The sequence below is a fragment of the Geosmithia morbida genome (genome assembly GCF_012550715.1).
Source record: "Geosmithia morbida isolate 1262 chromosome Unknown scaffold_17, whole genome shotgun sequence".
Classification (NCBI taxonomy): domain Eukaryota; kingdom Fungi; phylum Ascomycota; class Sordariomycetes; order Hypocreales; family Bionectriaceae; genus Geosmithia; species Geosmithia morbida.
The window spans coordinates 252,267-271,144 of NW_023336204.1; the positions used below are offsets into that span (position 1 = coordinate 252,267).

An 18,878-nucleotide genomic window follows, 5' to 3' on the forward strand; every position below is an offset into this window, starting at 1 on the left:
ACAAGGACGGAATACGGAATACGGGCTGTGCTAGTCCCCAATACCGGGGTTTTGAGGTGCTGATCTCCTTAATCTATCAGGCTAGTCTGTTCACACCCCTCCCCCCCTGTTCTTGCCAAACCTGGTACCGTAGCGCCCTGCGGAATAGGCCGCTGCCACCTCGCTTCGTCGGTCTTGGAAAGCAGGCCAGCCTCGCCTTACCACCCCGCAGTCGCGAACAGCGGGTCATATATATAATATAACAGGGGACCCGTGCAGTCAGCTCCTCGACTCCTGTAAACTACATTGGATGAACAAGTTTACGACTTTCTCTCAGCACGCCTACAACAGTCCCACCCGACCGACTTGAGAACAACACAAGCAATACAGAGCGGCACCAACTGTGGTCAGCCGTAAGAGCACCAAGCGCATAAGACATCAGGGTCCAGGCGGAGAAACAAAGCATAGACGACGAATCCCAGTAACCTACAGATTCTTCAGCGAGGATTGGACGTCGATCGATGTCTTCTGCTCTCCCTCCCCAGGCCTCTACACCCTTGACACCGCCGAGTGTCCGTATCAAGGGAGCATCCCCAGACTATAAGAGCGACGTGGAGACCTTTTGCTTCTCTGAAGACGCGACGAAGTCTGCCTTTGCCAGCCCACGCCAAACACCAAGGAAGTCCCTGGCTTTAACAAAGCCAGCCAAGAAAGGGGTCTCGAAAGAGCCCAAAGAGTTCAGAATGCCGACACCGAGCAGCAGCATCAGCTCTCCTGTGTCAATGGCATCGCCAGCAAGTCCAGAGGAGTCCGAGGTGCCACGGTCCAGGAGCAGGCGGACTAAGGCTACACTGCAGGAGCCGGACTGGACAGATGTGACGGACCCGGAAGAGAGGCGGCGCATACAGAATCGCATTGCACAACGCAAGTTCCGTACGTGGTTCCCATTCTACCCATGCGAAAGATGATGCACATGTGGGCTAACACAAATTCGAAACAGGCAAGAAGGCAAGAGAAAACAAAGAGAGAGCGGACCGAGACTCGAAGAACAGAGAGAACGCTGGCAACGCCTACCGCATACCCACAGCAGACGACTTTGCCTGGAGCACCGAACCGTGTGGACTACCATGGGGAGGGCTCAACTTTGGCCACGCCATCGCTCGCGGGCACGAGTTCGAGAGCAGGCGGAGCAGCGGTCGCGCAACCACGGCGTATACCGGCGGTGGCGACGAGAGCGTACCGGACAGCGGCAGCAGCAACAGTGGCAGGAGCAGCATCAGCCTGATGATGCAGCCCATGGCGTCGCCATGTGCTTTCCCACAGGCAATGTCGGGATACGAGAGCAGCTTACCCGACGACTCGTATATGCCCAATGTGCAGTATACGTTCGACGCATTCCTACAAGGGTACAACTCTCTGTCGCCATTATGATGATTTATCTTCTGCTACGACACGACGATGACAGCTTCTGTTACTCGTTCCTTCTTCTTTGTTACTGGCGGTTTACGACGAGAACTTGACACTATATACCTCTTGTGCTTTCATCTCTGCGTGTGTGTCTTCCATTGTTTGCTTCTTGATCTTGATTCATTTCTCAATTTCTATTTCTTTGTCTACTCGTGACTCCGAGCCGACTTCATCTCCTTCATGTCATGCAAGGCGAGGCATGTGATTATTGGAACATATATGCATTACTGATGGCATCCTTCTTTTCCACTTCTCTCCGGCTTGCCAGCTTCTATATATCTACTACGTTTGAGAGCATGCAAGAACACGAGAGACTTGTGGAGAGAGATGGAGAGTGTGTGAATGAGGCGAACGAGGTTATAATTCGTATAAAACTCGTTATTCTCAAGCACTGCTTCCATGTGACCTCATCTCGATCACCGACATTCACTCGTGCCTGGGCCCTGAGAAACGTGAAGGGAAAAAAAGACGAAGGCCTGGATCGAAAAGGGGTGAGAACTAGTTGTTGTCGTGTCACACGGCTTGAGAATACGACGGGTCGAGATATGAGGCGGTCACGGACCGCGGTACAATGGTACAAAGTTGGGTGTGAGTATAGAAAGCTGTGCTAATCCGAACCTGTCAATATATGGCTTGCTTTCTCCTTCTTTACGTTGGGGAGAATACCAGCACAGCTACTAGCTAGTACGAGCGCCTGCTGTTAATGTCGACTTTCTGGAAGTGATACTACTACCACGTCTATTTCTACTCCGATCATGGACACATGGTAGACAGGCCATGAGAATGTAACTGGCGTGGCGTAATACCTGAGGCGTTCAATCTTGTCTAGAATACATGTCCCTAGTACTAAGAGGTCGTTTCACCAGGTAAATAGGTTATACTTTGAATCTGAAATGGGCATAGGGGTCTATGCGGGTCTAGTATAGTCTGTACACACTCCTTTTACTTTCCTTTCCCTCTCTATCCTTTTTTCGGATAGAAATGATGTTATGATGGGTTGAGAAAGAGGTTCGAGGTGTATAAGTGCAGTTGCCTGATTAGGAAGATGGTGCGAGAGACGCTCATGATGGTGAGGGTATTACTAATAATAGCAAGTATAGTACGAAGCCTCGATAATGGTGGTATTAGATTGGACATGAAGGGCAAGAATACGTTTACTACCCAACTTGCTGTTTTCAAGTCTTTTCGTGGTATCTATCCATCATGTAATCGGTCTGGAACCTTGTACATGTACGAGTACGAGTTGTCGAGGTTCGAGCCTTGGTGGGGCAAACCGATCATCTCCACACCGCCCGGCAGAAATTCCCGGACCCATCATTTTCTTTCTGTCTTGTCTCCGAGCCTTCTTTGCTGCAACGGTCGTTCGACCCATAAATTCTTTCAACTCCAGCTCGTCTGCCCAAACGAACCATTGTCCAATCCGTTTTATATCCAGGACCTGATAGGAAAACAAGTCTAGACATCATGGGAGTTACCGCCGGCAAGTCAAAGGCCGAAAAGAGTGAGTCCAATCTCCCATCTTGAAAGAAAAAGAAGAAGAAAAAAGACTTGAATATGCTAAATCTTTCAACACTCAAAAGAGGCCAAGAAGGAGCGCAAGACAGAGGTCCGCAAGCTTCGTCGTCAGGCCAAAGCAGAGGCCAGACGCGCGCGAGACGCGGCAGAAAAGGGAGATGATAAGGCACTGGCTATCCTCAACCGACCCAGCAAGATGGAGTCCCGGAGGAGGAGGCTGCTCGTGCGGTCCCAGAAGCTAAAGGTCAAGGCTGCCAGGCTGATGGAGGAGTCAGAAAAGGCTGCCAGGCAGTACGAGCAGCTTGTCAAGATTGAGCAGGTCCGTTCTTCTCCTCCCCAACGCTACTGGGTTAGGAAATCACATGCTGACTTTACTCTCCCCTCCACAGAAGAGACTTGCCCAGGAGGGTGACAAGCCCGCCACCAAGGACGAGGACGTCCCCATGGCTGACGATGACGATGACGATGATGAGACCTCCTCCTCCGATGACGAGTCTACATCCTCCAACGCCCCTGGCGGGGCTGATGTGGCTGTGGCCGACGACGACGACGACGACGACGACGACAAGGCCGCCAGTGTTCCAGCAGACGAAATTGTCCTCAAGAAGCGCCGTGAGAGTGACGCCGGGTCCATCCTGAGCGTTTCCGAGGCCGGAGAGCACCGACCCAAGACGAAGAAGGATAAGAAAAAGAGCGGCAAGTCTACGAAGCCAGAGGAAGACGAGATCAGCAAGACCGACAAGAAGGCAAAGCGCAAGAGGACTGACGAGGTCAAGCCTGAATTTGCGTCTGAAGCTAAGACTGAGGCTGAACCTAGACCCAAGAAGGAAAAGAAGGAAGGGAAAGAAAAAGAGAAAAAGAAAGAAAAGAAGGAAGGGAAAGAAAAGGAGGAAAAGAAAGAAAAGAAGGAGAAGAAGGATAATAAGAAGAGCAAGCCTACTAATGCCGCTGCCACCACCGCTGACGAGGACAACAGTAAGGAAGCTGAGCGGTGGAACATTGCCGAGCTGGAGGGCGGCAAGGCCCGTCAGGAAAAGATGCTGCGTCTCCTGGGTGGTAAGAAGAGCGGCATATCGACGGGGCCATCTGGCAAGGCTGGCGGCAGCAAGTCTAGCTCCATCAAGGCCGAGGCCGACATCCAACGACAGTTTGAGAATGGTATGAAGCAGAAGAACGAGGGTGGTCCTGGACGTCGTGGTCTAGGCGCATAGCTCTCCTTCCGTTCCACACACACACGCGCGCGCGCGCGCGCGTGCTTTTTCACACGTCCAACAATATTGCTTGCATTCACGTTTTCCTAATCTGTTCTCGGCCACCACCATTTCATTGTGACAGCATAGCGCCAGGACCTTTGAGAAAAATCAAAGAGGAAAAAAAATGAAGGGAAGAAGGAAAAAGAAGGGAATTAAAATATAACCCTCCCCGTAACAAAGAAATGAGACAAACGAAATGAAAGGAAGATAGAAAAATATCCATCTCCAAAAATAGAACACCCCCTGATAAGAAATGAGCAAGATGCCCCCTTTGTACATGGTGAATTGAGTACAACGTTGCGATATCGGACCCCAACAGGTCTCAACGCTGTCATCTTAGTGTCCCCCTTCATCTCGTAGGAGTACGAAGAGAGAGAGGAGAGGTATGTATGTGCGCAATCGTGGATGAGTGAGTATATGTGTATATATGAGTGGGTGTGTGTGTGTGCGTTTGCGTCGCGTGTCGTCTGGTCGAGGGGGAGAGGGGGAGGATGGGTTTCGCGGAGTGATGTTTAGAAGAAGAATCGCGAAATGGCCTCGAACAGGAGACTTCCAAAGATGATGAAGCCAAGGACAACTATAGGGGTCCATATTAGCAGGAGCGCAGGGAGCAGAGGGAGAGGAAAGAGGAAGACGAAAAAGAAGAACAAGGAGTTCTTGGAGAAGAAGACTTGGGGGGGGGGGGCAAAGGGAGGGACATACTCATCCAAACGGGGGAAATGGGCGACTTGCGCACCACCTTGGCCTTGTTGGTCTTGAGCTGCTCCTCCGACTTTCCCATACGGTTCTCCTGCTTCTTTGCAAACTTGGCATTACGCCTGCGCTGCTCGAGAGCTCCATTGGCAGCCTACGTGGTATTGCCAGTTAGCCATAGGGTCTAAAGGGGGGGGGGGGGGGGGGGGGGGGGGGGGGGCAGCAGGAGTGCAAACCCTCGGTCGGTCGCGCGCTAACATACCATTGTGAATAACGGTTTTTTTTGTGTTGTTGACAGTAGTAGTAGTAAAAAAAAGAAGAAGAAAGAAAAGGTTGTGATGAAGTCCTCGAGGGAAAGAAGAAGTCGGAGTTGGTAATATTACAGCAGCAAGTTAAGAAACGTGGCCAAACTCCCCTTCATGTACCGTACAATTGTGGTAGTTGTAAAAGGCAATGGTGTCCTGTCATTTCAAGGAAGCTTCGATAATCTTAGCCGATTTTCCTTCTTTTTTTTCTTCCTTTTCTTTTCCCCTTTACAGGGGGGGGGGGGGGCAGATTGACTGGGGACCATGTGGCTTGAACGCGGGGTGCACAGCCACTATGATTTTTGGAATGGGTAAGAATGGTTTCTTGTCTGTTGCTTTTTGGGAGGGGGGGGGGACGTTTCTGTCCTCCTATGAATCGCGAAACCAACGTTGACGAGCTACAAACACACACACTCACTCACACTCACTCACTCACAACACAGACAGCGAAAGCATGGCATCAACGACAACGATACGCCTAATGAGGCTGCACCCCCTGGGAAGGGCACCTTTATTGAATACCGTCAGGACCAAACAAATCCCTTATGTTCGGTCATATGCAACGCCATCCAATCCCAAGGAAGATGCCAAATCTCCCAGCAAAAACCCGGCCGTGAGAGATGTTCCCCCAGCGAAGGAGAAAGAGGGAGAGAGAGAAGGAGATACAGAGGACAGGGCTGAGCTGAGGATGTGACAAAATTATAGGCACAATTCTACAAGACCTTTACCAGACCAGTCTCCAAGGTCCTCCTCATCGCCGTGTTGACATACCAGCTCGTCTACTTTGGGTGGATGAAGCTCGAGACTGATGAGATACGCGCCGAAACGGCTGGTGAGTTTTGGGGGAGGGAGAATGAGGAGAAGGAGAATAACAGACTTGCTGACAATCTGCCATATACAGACACAATTTCTCATCTCGAATCCAAGGTGGAAGAGTTCAAGAAATCTGAAAAGTCGAAATGAACACGTGTACACCCAGATAAGACCATTCTTCTACCGCTCTCGACATGGAGTCATTCAACTTTGTATAATATAATAGATACCAAATCATACCCCGGCACTGCCAAACGAAAAAAAATGCAACACATGATGAAAAAAACGCCATGCCGCTCATTTTGATACCGAAGAAAAAATCATGCATGTACCCCATCTCCCATACGCCACTTCATGATAGAAAATCAACATTATACCAGGGCGAAAACTGCCACGGAAACACTCAAAATCGTGGTGACGAGAGATGGCACCAGCGTGACGGCACCGGCTACCTTTGTCCTCGGCTGACCGGGGTAGTTGCACGTGACGAGCGAGTTGTCATCCAGACGCTGACCATAGCTGGCTTCGAAGCCAACCATGCCGGGGCGGGGGCAGCCGAGGCCCAGCACGGCCGGGCAGCTCTGGACGACCTCGTAGCACAGCTCCTCGCAGGGCAGGATCTCCTTGTAGGGGCCCGGCGAGACGGCGCTGTCGATGAAGGCGTTGCGCGACGAGTTGTGGCCGGGCGTCTTGGACAGGGCCTCGCGCTCGCTCTCCGGGAGCAGGGTGCCGTTGGGAAAGGGCTGCCCGACGTTGCGCTCATAGGCAAACTCGTTGCTGCTCGTGTAGTCCTCGCACCGGGGGATGGCCACGTTGCACAGCCACCGCTTGTAGGCCTCCTTGCAGTCGTCGCACCCGCGGGCAAGCGAGTACCGCGACGTCGCGTCCGTCTCGCAGGCCACCTGCATCATGGCCTTTTCAAAGTTGCCGTACATGTCCCGCGCGTAGTTGTCGTACAGCGTGGCCAGCGCTGACCCGTTGACCTTGTCGCCGCCGCCGGGAACCGCGTACTGCGTGTCCGTGCAGAAGTCGAGGTCGGTGATGATCTTGCATGTCGTGCCTGTGTTTTGCGGGTCAGCCACAATCCTTCTTGGGTTAGGGGTGAGGAAAGGAGGGATAGGGGGTTGGGGGGAAGGATGTACCGGAAAGAGTACGGAATTGGATGGGTGAAAAGACCGTGTACCGACGATTCGCATCACTTGTCTGCCGCTCATCAAAGCCAGAGACGGAGCCGCTGGAGTTGGACACCTGGACGAGAATAGCAGTGTAGACGGACGTGCGGTTGAGGCCCTCAAAGTAGAATTGCTGTTTGGGGAAGCCGCCGGTCCCACGCGTCGTCATGGTAGTGTGGACGAGCTGATTCTGCCGGCCCGTGTTGGCCCTGTTAGCCGAGATGAGGGCCTGGCCCTGCATGGCGCAGAGGGAGCGCCGCATGCCCTTCAGGGAAGGGTAGGCGTCATTCTCGACATAGAGCTCGTAGGGGGCCGACTGGTTCATAATCTCCTGGGTTTTGCTGGGGTCGAGTGTCAGATTCCGCGACACAAGCAGGGCGGCGCTCGAGTCGCTGTCCATCCAGAGCACCGCCTTGTCGCTGTCGCTGTTCTCGTCGTACGAGTGGTAGTACGAGTCGGTCGACGCCGCCACCTCCACGTTGTAAATGTCCGAGAACTGCCCGCTCGTATTGGGTGCCAACACGCTGATGTAGACGGGGCTGTCCGACACGTTAAATGACAGCGTCGCCATACCCTCGTCGAATGACACCCACATGTCGTCGTCGACGTCGTTGGTACTCGTCGGGCACCCCGTGCTCTCCGACGTCGACGCCAGCAGCTGCAGCTGTGGTGCCTGCTTGCTCTTTCCGTTGACGTCTGTTAGACCGGGCATCAGACATGTCGTCGATGACAGGTATATGGTCTTGTTCGTGGCTCGGCGCTCATGATCTTCATGCTTGCCCCCATCCTGCACGTCGCGTCTCCGGCTGGATGAGGAGGAGCTCGTCCCGAATATTGTGTCTTTCAACACCACCAGGCACGTCGACCCATTGGGCTGGATATTCTGCGGTGACGGTTGCTCCAACCGGATGGGGACGCCGCTGACGGCTGCTCTTCCGACGATGCTGCGCCCAAACGGGCCGATATCGGGTTCATATGATGGAAAGGCATCGTCACTGCGCTCGCCAAGGTCGTCTCCGTATGATGGCGCCAGCTGCGGTTCGCCGAGGCCCTGGTGGTTCAACCCGGTATCGAGGGGAGTCGCATCGAATGGTACGAGTTCGGCGGCCTGGGCGACGATAGCGGGGGGGGTGGTCAGGATGGCAGCGAAGGACACCGCCAACCATGGATTCAACCGCATCTTATAGACGCGGGTCCTGCCTCCCAGGCGAAAGTAGGGGCGGCAGGTGACGGATTTCCTAGGTAGTACTGTTACCACTCGAGTATTGGAGGCTTGTGTCCCTGCCGCTGCTGGGATATTCGATTCGAGACGACGGCGTTAGGGTGTACAGGTGTGTGTATTTGTTGACAGATGATTGATGGCGTATGGCATCCTCATTGGCAAATGACAGATGACAGGGAGCGACTGACTGTGCCGCCCATCAAGAAGGAAGAGTCCGCTGAAAAGGTCGTGGGTTTTGGTGATACGAAGGGGGTGTGATCTGGTACGCGGAACGTACCGAATTACGTACGGAGTAGTATTATTTTATGCGGTAAAGTTGCGGAGTGTACCTCTCCAGGATCTCCTGCAAATAATATTACTCGTTAATAAGTCGTACATAAGGCGCTCTCGTACTCTCAAGGCTCAAACTGTTAGGATTGATACCTTAGTAATCTGGTGGGCAGCGTATGTAGGAAGTTACTGATTGGGAATAGCGTCACTTGCCGCTTTCATCTCAAAGGGGGGGCCAACGTCAAGCTATCAGGTGGTGCTACATATCCTTATAGTTTCTGAATGCCTTTGTCCTTTCGCCTCTCACTATGGCCTTGCTTACCGAGCCTTGAGAGTCTTAGAGCTTCCGGCCTAGTCTAGGTTGTATCGTGTTTCGAGGAGCCGATAGATGGTCGGTATGCTGATTCGAGAGCCGACGGGCTACAACTTAGTGATGGGTTTCGGCGACGGTTCGCCTGCCGCTTTGAGACGCACGTTCGTCTCTACGAGTTCTTCCGGGACTGGTATCCGCCCGCGCGGTTGAACAGATACTAATGTTGAATTGCTAATACCATGTAACGTCCCTCCGCGACAGGGTTCACAAGGTTGTGATCAAGGACACGATGCACCAAGCAGTGCAGCAAATTACGTGGTGTGCCTTGATCTTGCTTCTCTCTTCTACCTTCTCGTCAGATCCTCCTCTCTCATTCTCTTTCAGGGGAGGATCTCCAGGAGGGACCGCAACATGGAAGGCTGAGATGAACTGAGGAGAGTTGAGCAATGATGTTCGTTGTTGCTGATAACGCCTTGCGCGACCAGCGCTAGCAATGCACTTCCCCGTCTCCTTGCCTGACGCAGCGGAACGAATGCACCCAAGGCGGGGCACCTCAACTGGAGCACCGGGCTAGGGCGATCAAGCTACAATAAGCTGTAAGTATCGTTCTGAAAGTGCACGGAAGGATTGACCTGTAGCGGCCGAGAGTTGCGCGCATTCCCTTGGCCGACGATTTCGACCGGTAGTCGCCCGCCAATGTCCCCTGCACATGTGCATGTAGCTGGAGGAGCTGGTCCTTGAGCGGTATTCGGTTGATGCTGAGGCGGCTCGTCTTCCTGTATGTTCCTTTTTCATCTCTTTATATAATCCTGACTGACGTTTGATTGTTTCTTTAGGGCGGACCGATCCCTCCTCTAAAGACATACATTTATTATGACAAGCTGGTACTTCGCAAGAAGTAGCCAGATTCTGGTCTTCTGCGGCTTGTTGCTGTCCGTTACGCCGACCTGGTACTGCGAGGATCTTATTATAGGGGTTCCTGAGATGCAGTTGATTCCCCGTCCGCTCCTTGTCTTGTGCCACCGATTCGTCGTATCTTTCTGGGACCTTGGGGTCCGTGAAGGCTGTTTTCGTAGGCCAATCTGGCTCATCGTAACCCACGCATTTTGTAAGGTACAGTCTTCTTTTTTCATCGAACCTGTGTCCAACAATGGCTTCAACTTCATACTCGTCTTCTGGGAGTTCGTTGTTGGGTTCTTCTGGTTCGTTGTCTCTACGTTTCTTGTGGAAACCATTACCTAGTCGCCGACTTAGAAGCGTATCGGCATACGATGCATGTTGTACCACTCGGCGTATGTCTTGTCGGTCGTTTCCAGCGACTGCTTTGCAACATGCTTGGCCGCTTGCACCTCAAACAGTCGGTCTTGTAGCGTCTCTCGGCGACGGGGATCACGGAGATGGTGGGACCAGCGTCACGAATACCAACAGGGAACGAAAGTGAGGGCAGAAGGTCTTTTCCATACCCTGTGCCACGTAGATGTGTATATATGTATGTAGCTCCTTCCCCATAGCTCCTTCCCAGAGGGGACGTTAGGGACGTCCTTCCACAACAGGTCTACTGCTGCTGCATTAGTACTTGCTTGGTCCAGCCTGATATCAAATGGTGAACGTGGCATGCAACCATGGACAAGCTCGGGGTCAAGATTTAATATCCAGTACTTACAAATGGTAAATAGAGTCGGCTTAAGAGAGCCGGTACGATGGCGGCGACGGTCGATGGGTTGAAGAGAGGTCTTCCCAAGAAGCTCTCTCGAGCAAGAATTTGTACCTGTATGTTTGCCTGCCAGATGAGAGATCACCTGCCTCACAGCTGGCATCTGTCTGTCACCAGCTGCCTCTCCCCACGAAGACGCCGACCCGACAAACTGATCATCGCAGCTGTGCCAATAGTGACAGGCCGTGAAACTGCTCGCAACTGTGTGAATTGCCAACTCCCCCCACCCTGCTCAGCGACATTCGCACGAATTCTTCGGAAAATCTCAGAAATGCGGCTTTCTACTCTTAGCAACATTCAAGTTTGATGCGCCAAACTTCTCTAGAATCGCCGACGGTGCTTGTGCAGTATAGGGGCACCGGGTCATATCAATTGTTGGGGCTTTACTATGGGAGATGCGGAAGGCATTCTACTGATGAAGGTAATCTGTAGTCCTCCCAGCGATGTAGACGGGAGGTCCAACACGAATCACAGACTTGCAGCATATCGTAAACAAAGTCTCGGGCCTTATTTATTATGGTAGGTGATAGAAACAGCTACATGTAATAATACTGTTAATAATACCCGAAATTGAGCTCATATTTCAACATTCCTCGAAAAAGTCGAGCACAGGGTACGCACCCTCGCTATTTTTGGAAGGCGGCTTATTGATTACTTGGGTAGCATTCCGGGCTCAGCCGAGGGAGGGAGGGGGGGGGCTTGTAGTGAAATCATAGATGACGTGGGGAAGACGGCAAGCTCCCGTCCAGTCCTACTGAGATTACCATCCTACTGCCCGTACTAAGCTGGGTGCATACTGCAGAGTACATGTAATATTATTTAGTATTAGTAGGAGCGTTAAACAGAGCATTGAACAGAGCTCTGTGGGTGCTCCGTACTGCTGTACGGGTTACTCGTATAAGAATAAAGAAACAAGAGTGCACGCGACACGGACGACGCATGACATGGGCCCAAGGTGCCGGGGTACTGGTGTTTATGCAAATGGATTGAACACGTGGGAGCAACATGTGAAGCCATGGTCATCAAGGCGTTTCCCCCAAAAGCATGTGTTTCATTGCATCATCAACTACTGATAGTAATAATTCAGTCGTTTACTTGCCGTTGCAAACAGGAAAAAACATGGAATACAAGATCCAAAACGCAGCGAAGAAAACAAAACCTGAGCAACCTGTGTTCAGCTGTCATATACCACCCATCTAGTATTAATAATAATACCCTCCAGGATTTCCAACTGTCATCTTCCAACAATGCACTACCTCTTAAAGCTCGTTTTCTATCGTACCTCTCTGGTTAAACTGTGTATGTGGGGGAAGGGGGAGACAGCATCTGTCTGTCCTATCGCTCTGATCTAGCTTCTCGGAGCTGGGAGCTAGCTGCCTCTTTCTCTGGCCAATCTTGCTCGATACCGAGTGGTCGTCGGGCAATTGGAGCGGGCTAGGAAAAGACGGAAGCGATCAATTTAGTCAGACTTGCTGATACCGTCGGCCTTGGAGCGGAGGCCAGACGAGCGGCTAGAGGCATCGAAGTAACGGCCAAGAGTGGGAGTGAGGAAAGATCGGAAAATGATCTGGGCGCCGCTGTTGGGCTGTTAGCCAGCTGTCGGAGTCTTGTTCATAGTGATGGGCTATGAGGAGGAACTTACTAGAAGGGAGGGAGGGAGAGCCAGAGGAGGAAGGCAAACTTGAAAGCAAAGTAGAAGGGGAACCAGTAGACGATGCTGATGAGGCTCTCCAGGACGGTGAAGGCGGAGAAGACGACCCAGTACTATTGAACGGACAGCAAGTTAGCTGTGCGAAGCTCCAAATGATGCCATTTCTATGATGGGAGAAGGTCTTACAGTCAGCCACTGCGTGTCATCGGAAGAGGATGAGCTGAAGAGGGCGTTGAGAGAGTAGTAGCCGGGTATGATGAAGCCGGCAATGTTGGTGAGGAGCTGTCCACCAATGTTGAAGACGATGAAGAGGAAGTAGAGAGCAGCAGCTCCGAGGGCGGCGTAGGCCTTGGGAACACCAGCCTGCTTCTCGAGGTTGTTAAGGACAGGGTACTTGGAGAGCTATGGCGACGGAAAGGCGGCGGTCAGCGATGACGGAACTTTTCCCATTGCAAGGGCACGAAAGACGAGTGGGACGATGACGGCATTGAAAAGGCTGGACAAGCCCCATGCGTCGTCCTCCCGGGGAACATCTTCTCACCTCCTTATCGAGAACACCGAGGTAGTTCTGCGCCTTTTCCTGAGCCGAAGACATTGTTGCTGCGATTGATAGCTGACGATATAGCTACGTTTGTGGGCGGAGCTAAGGGTTAACCGGGATGTGCGGTGTGTGTGCGTGAGCGAGAGGGGTAATGAAAGAACTGCAGCTATGGGGGTGTAGCGAGTTCTGGCTGTTGCTATATAGTTTTTATGTAAAGCGAGGAAGATGGATAGAGAGAAAAAAAAGGGTGAAGAATGGATGAGGGGGGAGATGGAGAAAGAGGGAAAGGGGGAGAGGAAAGAAAACCTTTGTGGGTGATGATGGGTTTCTCTGTCGGATGATGAGAAACCAGCGTGTTCAGAATGGGAGGGAGGCTTCTGCTTTGGGGGGGAGAGAGGAAACTGACGTGGGTGGGTGGGACGTGGGTTGTGCGACTGCCTGCTGGGACTGGGCTCTGAGACGGCGTCATCAAGGGTGGGAACAACTTGGAAGGTTGAGGTTACCTCTACCATCACCATCTTCACTGTATGTGATATAGTACCGTATACTTTGTTCGGGCACATAGCCAGTGTATCATGTTAACCTGAATGGTACCATCGATCTCTCTGCTTACCGGGGTACATGCGCCCCCCGCGGGTCCCAAGGTCCCAGGGTGAGGGGGCGAGGGTCCACGCTATCTTCCGGTACATTCAGCCCCAACAGTGGACAGTTTGCAGGACTGTGCCGGTGCCAGTGGTCGTCCTTCAATCGGAAACAAGATATGAAGGTACGAGCACGAAGTAGCTCGGTAATAACACCCAATAGAGTTGTGAAATTTCATTACATAGGAGTATATAGATTACATATACGCTCTACGAGGATGAGTAGACCGAGGCCCTACGAGCACTCGTACATATGTACATGTGTACCTATACAGGAAGGGCCTCAGCTTTGGGCCAGGTCTGCGGACCAGCTCCGAGGGCCTGTGCGTCTTGGCCAGGAATTCTGACCGAGAGGGAGGGAGTTCTAGGAGGCTCCAGGTAATAAATACTACCGGTAGTACGAGCGTGAATGGTAGGTAGATTGTACGGAGTAATCTGTAGTATGAGTAGTATTACTACGAGCATCGGTAGGTAGTAATGTGGTAGTAATCCGGTCTGATATGACATTGTTATTATTATCATGTCCTGCCTGCGCACTCGAAGAATGAGAATTCAATAGGGGGGTCATTTTACCGTTATTACCCGTCTCTCGAGGTCTCATTCATGTTTGCCTGCAATCTGCTCTCCCGTCATAAACGATCCAGACGGTGGAGCGGGGAACATTTGGGGGGCAGCGTGTCAGAAAGATGGACAAAGGAGAGGACAGGACAGGACAGGACAGGACAGGACAGAGGGCAATACTCTACGGATATGTGCCTCTACAAATACTAGTATTAGATGGATGCTCACCATTCTCCTGGTGATAATACTCAAGACTCGAACGAGACTCGATAACATCACTGCATCTCCATACATGTACAGAGCGTCACCGGCCACAGCACCAGCCACCAGTCCTTTGTTTGTGGCTGGCGAAAAACATTGTGTGGGGCTGACCGGAATTTCCGGTCATGAGGGGCGTGCCGGCTTACATAACGCTTATAACAAATTCACAACACACCAGTTCACTGTGTATGGCATTCGCCTCTTCCTTTCTCTTCCCGTTGGCCTCGCAACAGAAAAACACTCCAACCACAACAAGCGACTTTGCTTGCATTTCGACGACGATTCATAGCGCGTCCACGTCCCGATATTGCAAGCCCTGCTCGAACCCCTGCATTCGGCGTCTCTATACGCTCATTTTCTCCTTTTTTTTCCTCTTTCCTATTCTGTAATATTGCCCATCTCTATACGCCCGAGAAGAGACCTGGCGTGTGTCTGCGTATTATTTGTTGTCTTTGGCGCGCAAGGAAAAAAACATAGCAGAAGCCCACAGGCAATGTTTGTTGTGGAGTAACCGAAGACCCCGTTCCCTCATCTCTTCTCACCTTTCTACGACACCGCCATAATTTAACTATGCAGCAAGGTAAGCCTTGCCCTCACCTTCTCTTCCCCTTAATAATAAACCCACCCTCGCGTCTTGCCAAATTCAATCAATTCTCACCATCATCATCCCCGCAGTCGACTCGGCCACTGCGCATCCCTCTGCCCGGCCCAAGATGCGTCCACAGTCCCGAGCGTCGACGACGTCGGCCCACAGCGTCACAACACAACCAAACCTCGACCATGCCAGCTTCGCCGACATGTCTGGTCTCTACGCCGGGCAATGGCAGGATCACCACCACGCCGCTGCCCAGCAGGGTCAGCACCCCATAGGCCCCGAGGACATGCTTGTCCAGGCCATCCCGCACATGCAGGCCACCGCCGGCGACTATGCCATGGCTGACGCCATGGGAGCTCCCATGGCTCACCACCCGCAACATCATCAGCATCAGCACCCGCAGCAGCAGCAGCACCACCAACAGCAGCAGCAGCAGCAACATATGGCCTTTAACCCTCACCAGGTCCCGCCGCAGCACCATCATCCTGCTCACCAAGTCAACTGGGGGCACGAGGATGCCCGCATGATGGCTGCTCACGAAGATATGTCTGCTAGCCAGACCCCTGTCGACCCTGTGGGTGCCAATACGGCGTCTGGAAAACCTTCGAGAAAGAAGTCCAATGCCAACAACGACGGAGAGATGCGTGATCTATTCTCGACCAACCGCGGCCGCCCTCTTGACGATGTCGCCAAGGATCTCCGTGGCAATGAGCGCGGCCCCCAGGCCGAGCGCAAGCGTCAACTCTATGCTATGCTCTGGTGGGTAGCAGAAGCAACATGATCCATCACATATACCGTGCCGTCCATAGCTGACCATGGCACCTCTCTCTCTTCCAGGCTTAACTCGGCTTGCGTCGAGAGCAAAAACTCGATCCCCCGTGGCCGGGTCTACCACATGTACGCGTCGCGATGCTCAGACGATAGGGTCATGGTCCTGAATCCCGCCAGCTTCGGAAAGCTTGTCCGCGTCGTGTTCCCGGCCATCAAGACGAGGCGACTGGGTGTTAGGGGCGAGTCTAAGTATCACTACTGCCACTTTGATCTCCGTGAGCCGCCACCACCCGAGCTGGTCGATGAGATACCTCGCAATTCACTCCCCGCACCCGACACGGCGGTGCCCACTGGTGACTTTGACTTCAAGTGAATATCTTCCCCATCTCCATTCATTCATGGCGAACGCAGGGCAGCCCTCGTTAACCTTTCCGTGCAGCACCGCTCCCGCACAGACACAGGACGACACTGGCCATGGCGTCTTTCCCTCAACCGAGATGCCCGTCGACAGCCGGCCTCGCCGCTCATCATCACAAAACAAGCGCGGTTCGCGAATACATAGCCGATATAACACTCTACACATGACTCGTAATTCCGATGGTGGTAACTCGGTTTCCACCAAGACGCCCCTCAAGCTTGAATTCATGACGGAAGAAGACATGGCTGCCGACTCGTCTGAGCCCGTCGTCCTGCCCAGGATAGGACCGTTCCTTCCCCCAAACACGGATCAAGACGCTGCACAGTCTCTGGTCGCCCTCTACCGCTCGCAGTGCACATCCATCATCGAGAGTTTCCGATACTGCAGGGAGAAGAACTTCTTCCACCTCTACACATCCTTCCACGGCACCCTGACGATGCCTGTACAGAAGCTGTTCGCCAACCCGAGTATCGCACCGTGGATTGAGGAGTGCGACGTGGTCCTTTACCAGCGCCTCACCCGACTTGTCGTCCAGCTGTCACTGCAGGCCATCCCCAAGCCCGTCATCAACCGTATGCACACGATTGCCACGCGACTAGTGAGCCACATCCGCGACGCCTTCCACGGCCAGCCCGCACACGTCATCGAGGCCAAGGTGGGCCCCGCCACAATATTTGCCGGCATCCTCGAGCGTATGCTGCGCGTGAACCTGACGGCGCACGCTGCAGCCAACTCGATGGCTGTCGGAGCCAACAGGGACCAGATGTTTGCGGACTGGGTCAAGACGATCAACCCGCACAAGATTGCCGAGTGCGTGCCGACGCAGGGCATGGACGATACCGTGTGGCTCCTCAGCGACGCGATCAAGGACCTCGTCGATCCGGAGACGCTGCCTATCGACGAGGACCCCTTTAGCCTGTTCAACTCGGCGCAAGTCGGAGGTGACGGCAGCAGTGACGCAGGTTCCTGTGTGGAACGGTGGAGGAAGTTCCTGATGAGCCTCCCCTCCAAGTTCCCCTACGCCTCGCACGCGGACATTGCGTGGTGCGTGGAGCGCGTAGGCTCGGCCGTGATGCGCGATCTCACCATCTACGAGAGCCCAAGCTTCAGCGCATGGTGGGTAGCCAAGACTTTCTTTGACGAGATGGTCTGGTTCCTTGCCGAGGTGGGCGGCTTCTTCCGAACGAAGTCACTCCGTCGAGAGACGCGAGAGGCTTCAGCGACGGCAGCAGCGACAGCATCAGAGCAGCAGCAGGTCTTCACAGACCGACGCTCAGCAGATCAGTCGATGACGATGGACCATATGGATATTTCCCAGGACCGACCACTCACTGCCAACAACAACATCCAAAACATCAACAATGCCTCCTCCACAGCGGTTGCGTCGCCGGGAAACTCTGATCGCGCCCCTTTCCCCCCCAAGCCCAGTCAGCAACCGGTCTTGGATGCGGCGGGGGACCTGCCCGAGGATAGTGGGATAGGGATACGTACGCCGGAGACTGACCTGCCCATGGACAAGTACACCACCTTTGGGGTTGAAAACTCGGAACTGGCAGAGTAGGCGTTCAATCTTGCCTGTGTCCATCGTTTCGGGTGTGTATATTATACCACCTGTGCAACCGGTTCAAAGGGAGGGGATGGGGAGTATTCTTACGTTCAAAATGTCTCAAATGTTCCAACTTACCGTTTACCACTTTCTCTTCTTTTTCTCCCCCTGTACGAGTACATGGGAACACATTTTTTCTCTTTATTCTTTCTTTTTTTTATCATGCCCCCCCACCTAGGACCGTTGCAACAGGACGAAGAGATGAAAATTTCCTTTTTTGTTTGTTTTTGTTTTCTTTCACGGAAATATCAGGCAAAAGGGATGTTGACCCCCTTTTGTTTTGTGTTTTGTTCACTTTGGGCTTTTGGAGAGATATCCTGGGTTGAAAGGGGAGTACTACTATTACTTATTTGGAGAAGAAGGCGAAGAAGAAAGAAAAAATAAGCACGAGATAAAAAAACACCAAACTTTTTCTTATTAATGTAATCACAGGGATTTGGGTATGGGGTGTTCTTTGTATGTGCTTTGGACGAACCATTGGGGTTCGGGTTTGGTTTTGGTCCTTTATTGTTTATTTTTTTGGCTTCACTTCTTCCTATATATAATCCAATTGATGCTATATGCTTGTTATGAGTTTGATAGATGTAATGATGTTGATGAGCCGTCGTGATACTAGTAGTACTGAATGAATATGGCCGTGTTCGTGTCATTTATCGATGTCGCTTTACGGAGCTGGGAAAGCACTCCAGTCATGGGAATACGTGGGGTACGTACCCCGATCCAATGCCGGCATCGGGTTAATAATACCAAGCACTGGGTAGCCCATCAGAACGGGGTCGATGTTACTACCAAGTAATACCAGTAGTAGTAGTAGTAGTAGTAGTAGTAGTAGTAGTAGTAGTAGTAGTAGTAGTAGTAGTAGTAGTAGTAGTAGTAGTAGTAGTAGTAGTAGTAGTNAGTAGTAGTAGTAGTAGTAGTAGTAGTAGTAGTAGTAGTAGTAGTAGTAGTAGTAGTAGTAGTAGTAGTAGTAGTAGTAGTAGTAGTAGTAGTGAGACGGAGTACTGTAGTACTGTAGTAGAGAGAAGAAATTAGTGCTATAGTGGAGGAGGGAACAAAATAAAAATCGTATTCGTCAATTGGATTGATTTCATATTTGATATTGTCGTTGTCTGTCAGA

General features: G+C 52.3%; 7 protein-coding genes across 7 annotated transcripts; 4 read left to right on the forward strand and 3 right to left on the reverse strand.

Moving 5' to 3' along the window:
• Positions 1-524: 524 nt before the first annotated feature.
• GMORB2_3310 (uncharacterized protein) lies at positions 525-1,410 on the forward strand (the record flags this gene model as incomplete). The annotated part of the gene is made up of 2 exons (XM_035465286.1): positions 525-912; positions 980-1,410. Coding segments are annotated over 2 exons (819 nt in total), but the record flags the coding sequence as incomplete, so codon positions are not given.
• A 1,500-nt stretch (positions 1,411-2,910) lies between these two features.
• On the forward strand, positions 2,911-4,172 carry GMORB2_3311 (uncharacterized protein; the record flags this gene model as incomplete). The annotated part of the gene is made up of 4 exons (XM_035465287.1): positions 2,911-2,947; positions 3,027-3,280; positions 3,351-3,748; positions 3,938-4,172. 4 exons carry the CDS (start codon positions 2,911-2,913, stop codon positions 4,170-4,172), a joined length of 924 nt encoding a protein of 307 aa, XP_035318836.1.
• A 112-nt stretch (positions 4,173-4,284) lies between these two features.
• On the reverse strand, positions 4,285-5,172 carry GMORB2_3312 (uncharacterized protein; the record flags this gene model as incomplete). Its single annotated transcript, XM_035465288.1, has 3 exons — positions 4,285-4,310; positions 4,917-5,061; positions 5,170-5,172. 3 exons carry the CDS (start codon positions 5,170-5,172, stop codon positions 4,285-4,287), a joined length of 174 nt encoding a protein of 57 aa, XP_035318837.1.
• Positions 5,173-5,666: 494 nt separating this feature from the next.
• Positions 5,667-6,175, forward strand: GMORB2_3313 (uncharacterized protein; the record flags this gene model as incomplete). The annotated part of the gene is made up of 2 exons (XM_035465289.1): positions 5,667-5,825; positions 5,918-6,175. The coding sequence occupies 2 exons, from the start codon at positions 5,667-5,669 to the stop codon at positions 6,173-6,175; spliced, it is 417 nt and encodes a 138-aa protein (XP_035318838.1).
• Positions 6,176-6,396: 221 nt separating this feature from the next.
• GMORB2_3314 (calcium channel MID1) lies at positions 6,397-8,377 on the reverse strand (the record flags this gene model as incomplete). The annotated part of the gene is made up of 2 exons (XM_035465290.1): positions 6,397-7,085; positions 7,168-8,377. 2 exons carry the CDS (start codon positions 8,375-8,377, stop codon positions 6,397-6,399), a joined length of 1,899 nt encoding a protein of 632 aa, XP_035318839.1.
• A 3,798-nt stretch (positions 8,378-12,175) lies between these two features.
• GMORB2_3315 (receptor expression-enhancing protein 5/6) lies at positions 12,176-12,962 on the reverse strand (the record flags this gene model as incomplete). The annotated part of the gene is made up of 4 exons (XM_035465291.1): positions 12,176-12,293; positions 12,359-12,480; positions 12,554-12,769; positions 12,909-12,962. 4 exons carry the CDS (start codon positions 12,960-12,962, stop codon positions 12,176-12,178), a joined length of 510 nt encoding a protein of 169 aa, XP_035318840.1.
• Positions 12,963-14,941: 1,979 nt separating this feature from the next.
• On the forward strand, positions 14,942-17,716 carry GMORB2_3316 (uncharacterized protein; the record flags this gene model as incomplete). The annotated part of the gene is made up of 4 exons (XM_035465292.1): positions 14,942-14,951; positions 15,047-15,725; positions 15,804-16,090; positions 16,149-17,716. The coding sequence occupies 4 exons, from the start codon at positions 14,942-14,944 to the stop codon at positions 17,714-17,716; spliced, it is 2,544 nt and encodes an 847-aa protein (XP_035318841.1).
• Positions 17,717-18,878: the final 1,162 nt, after the last annotated feature.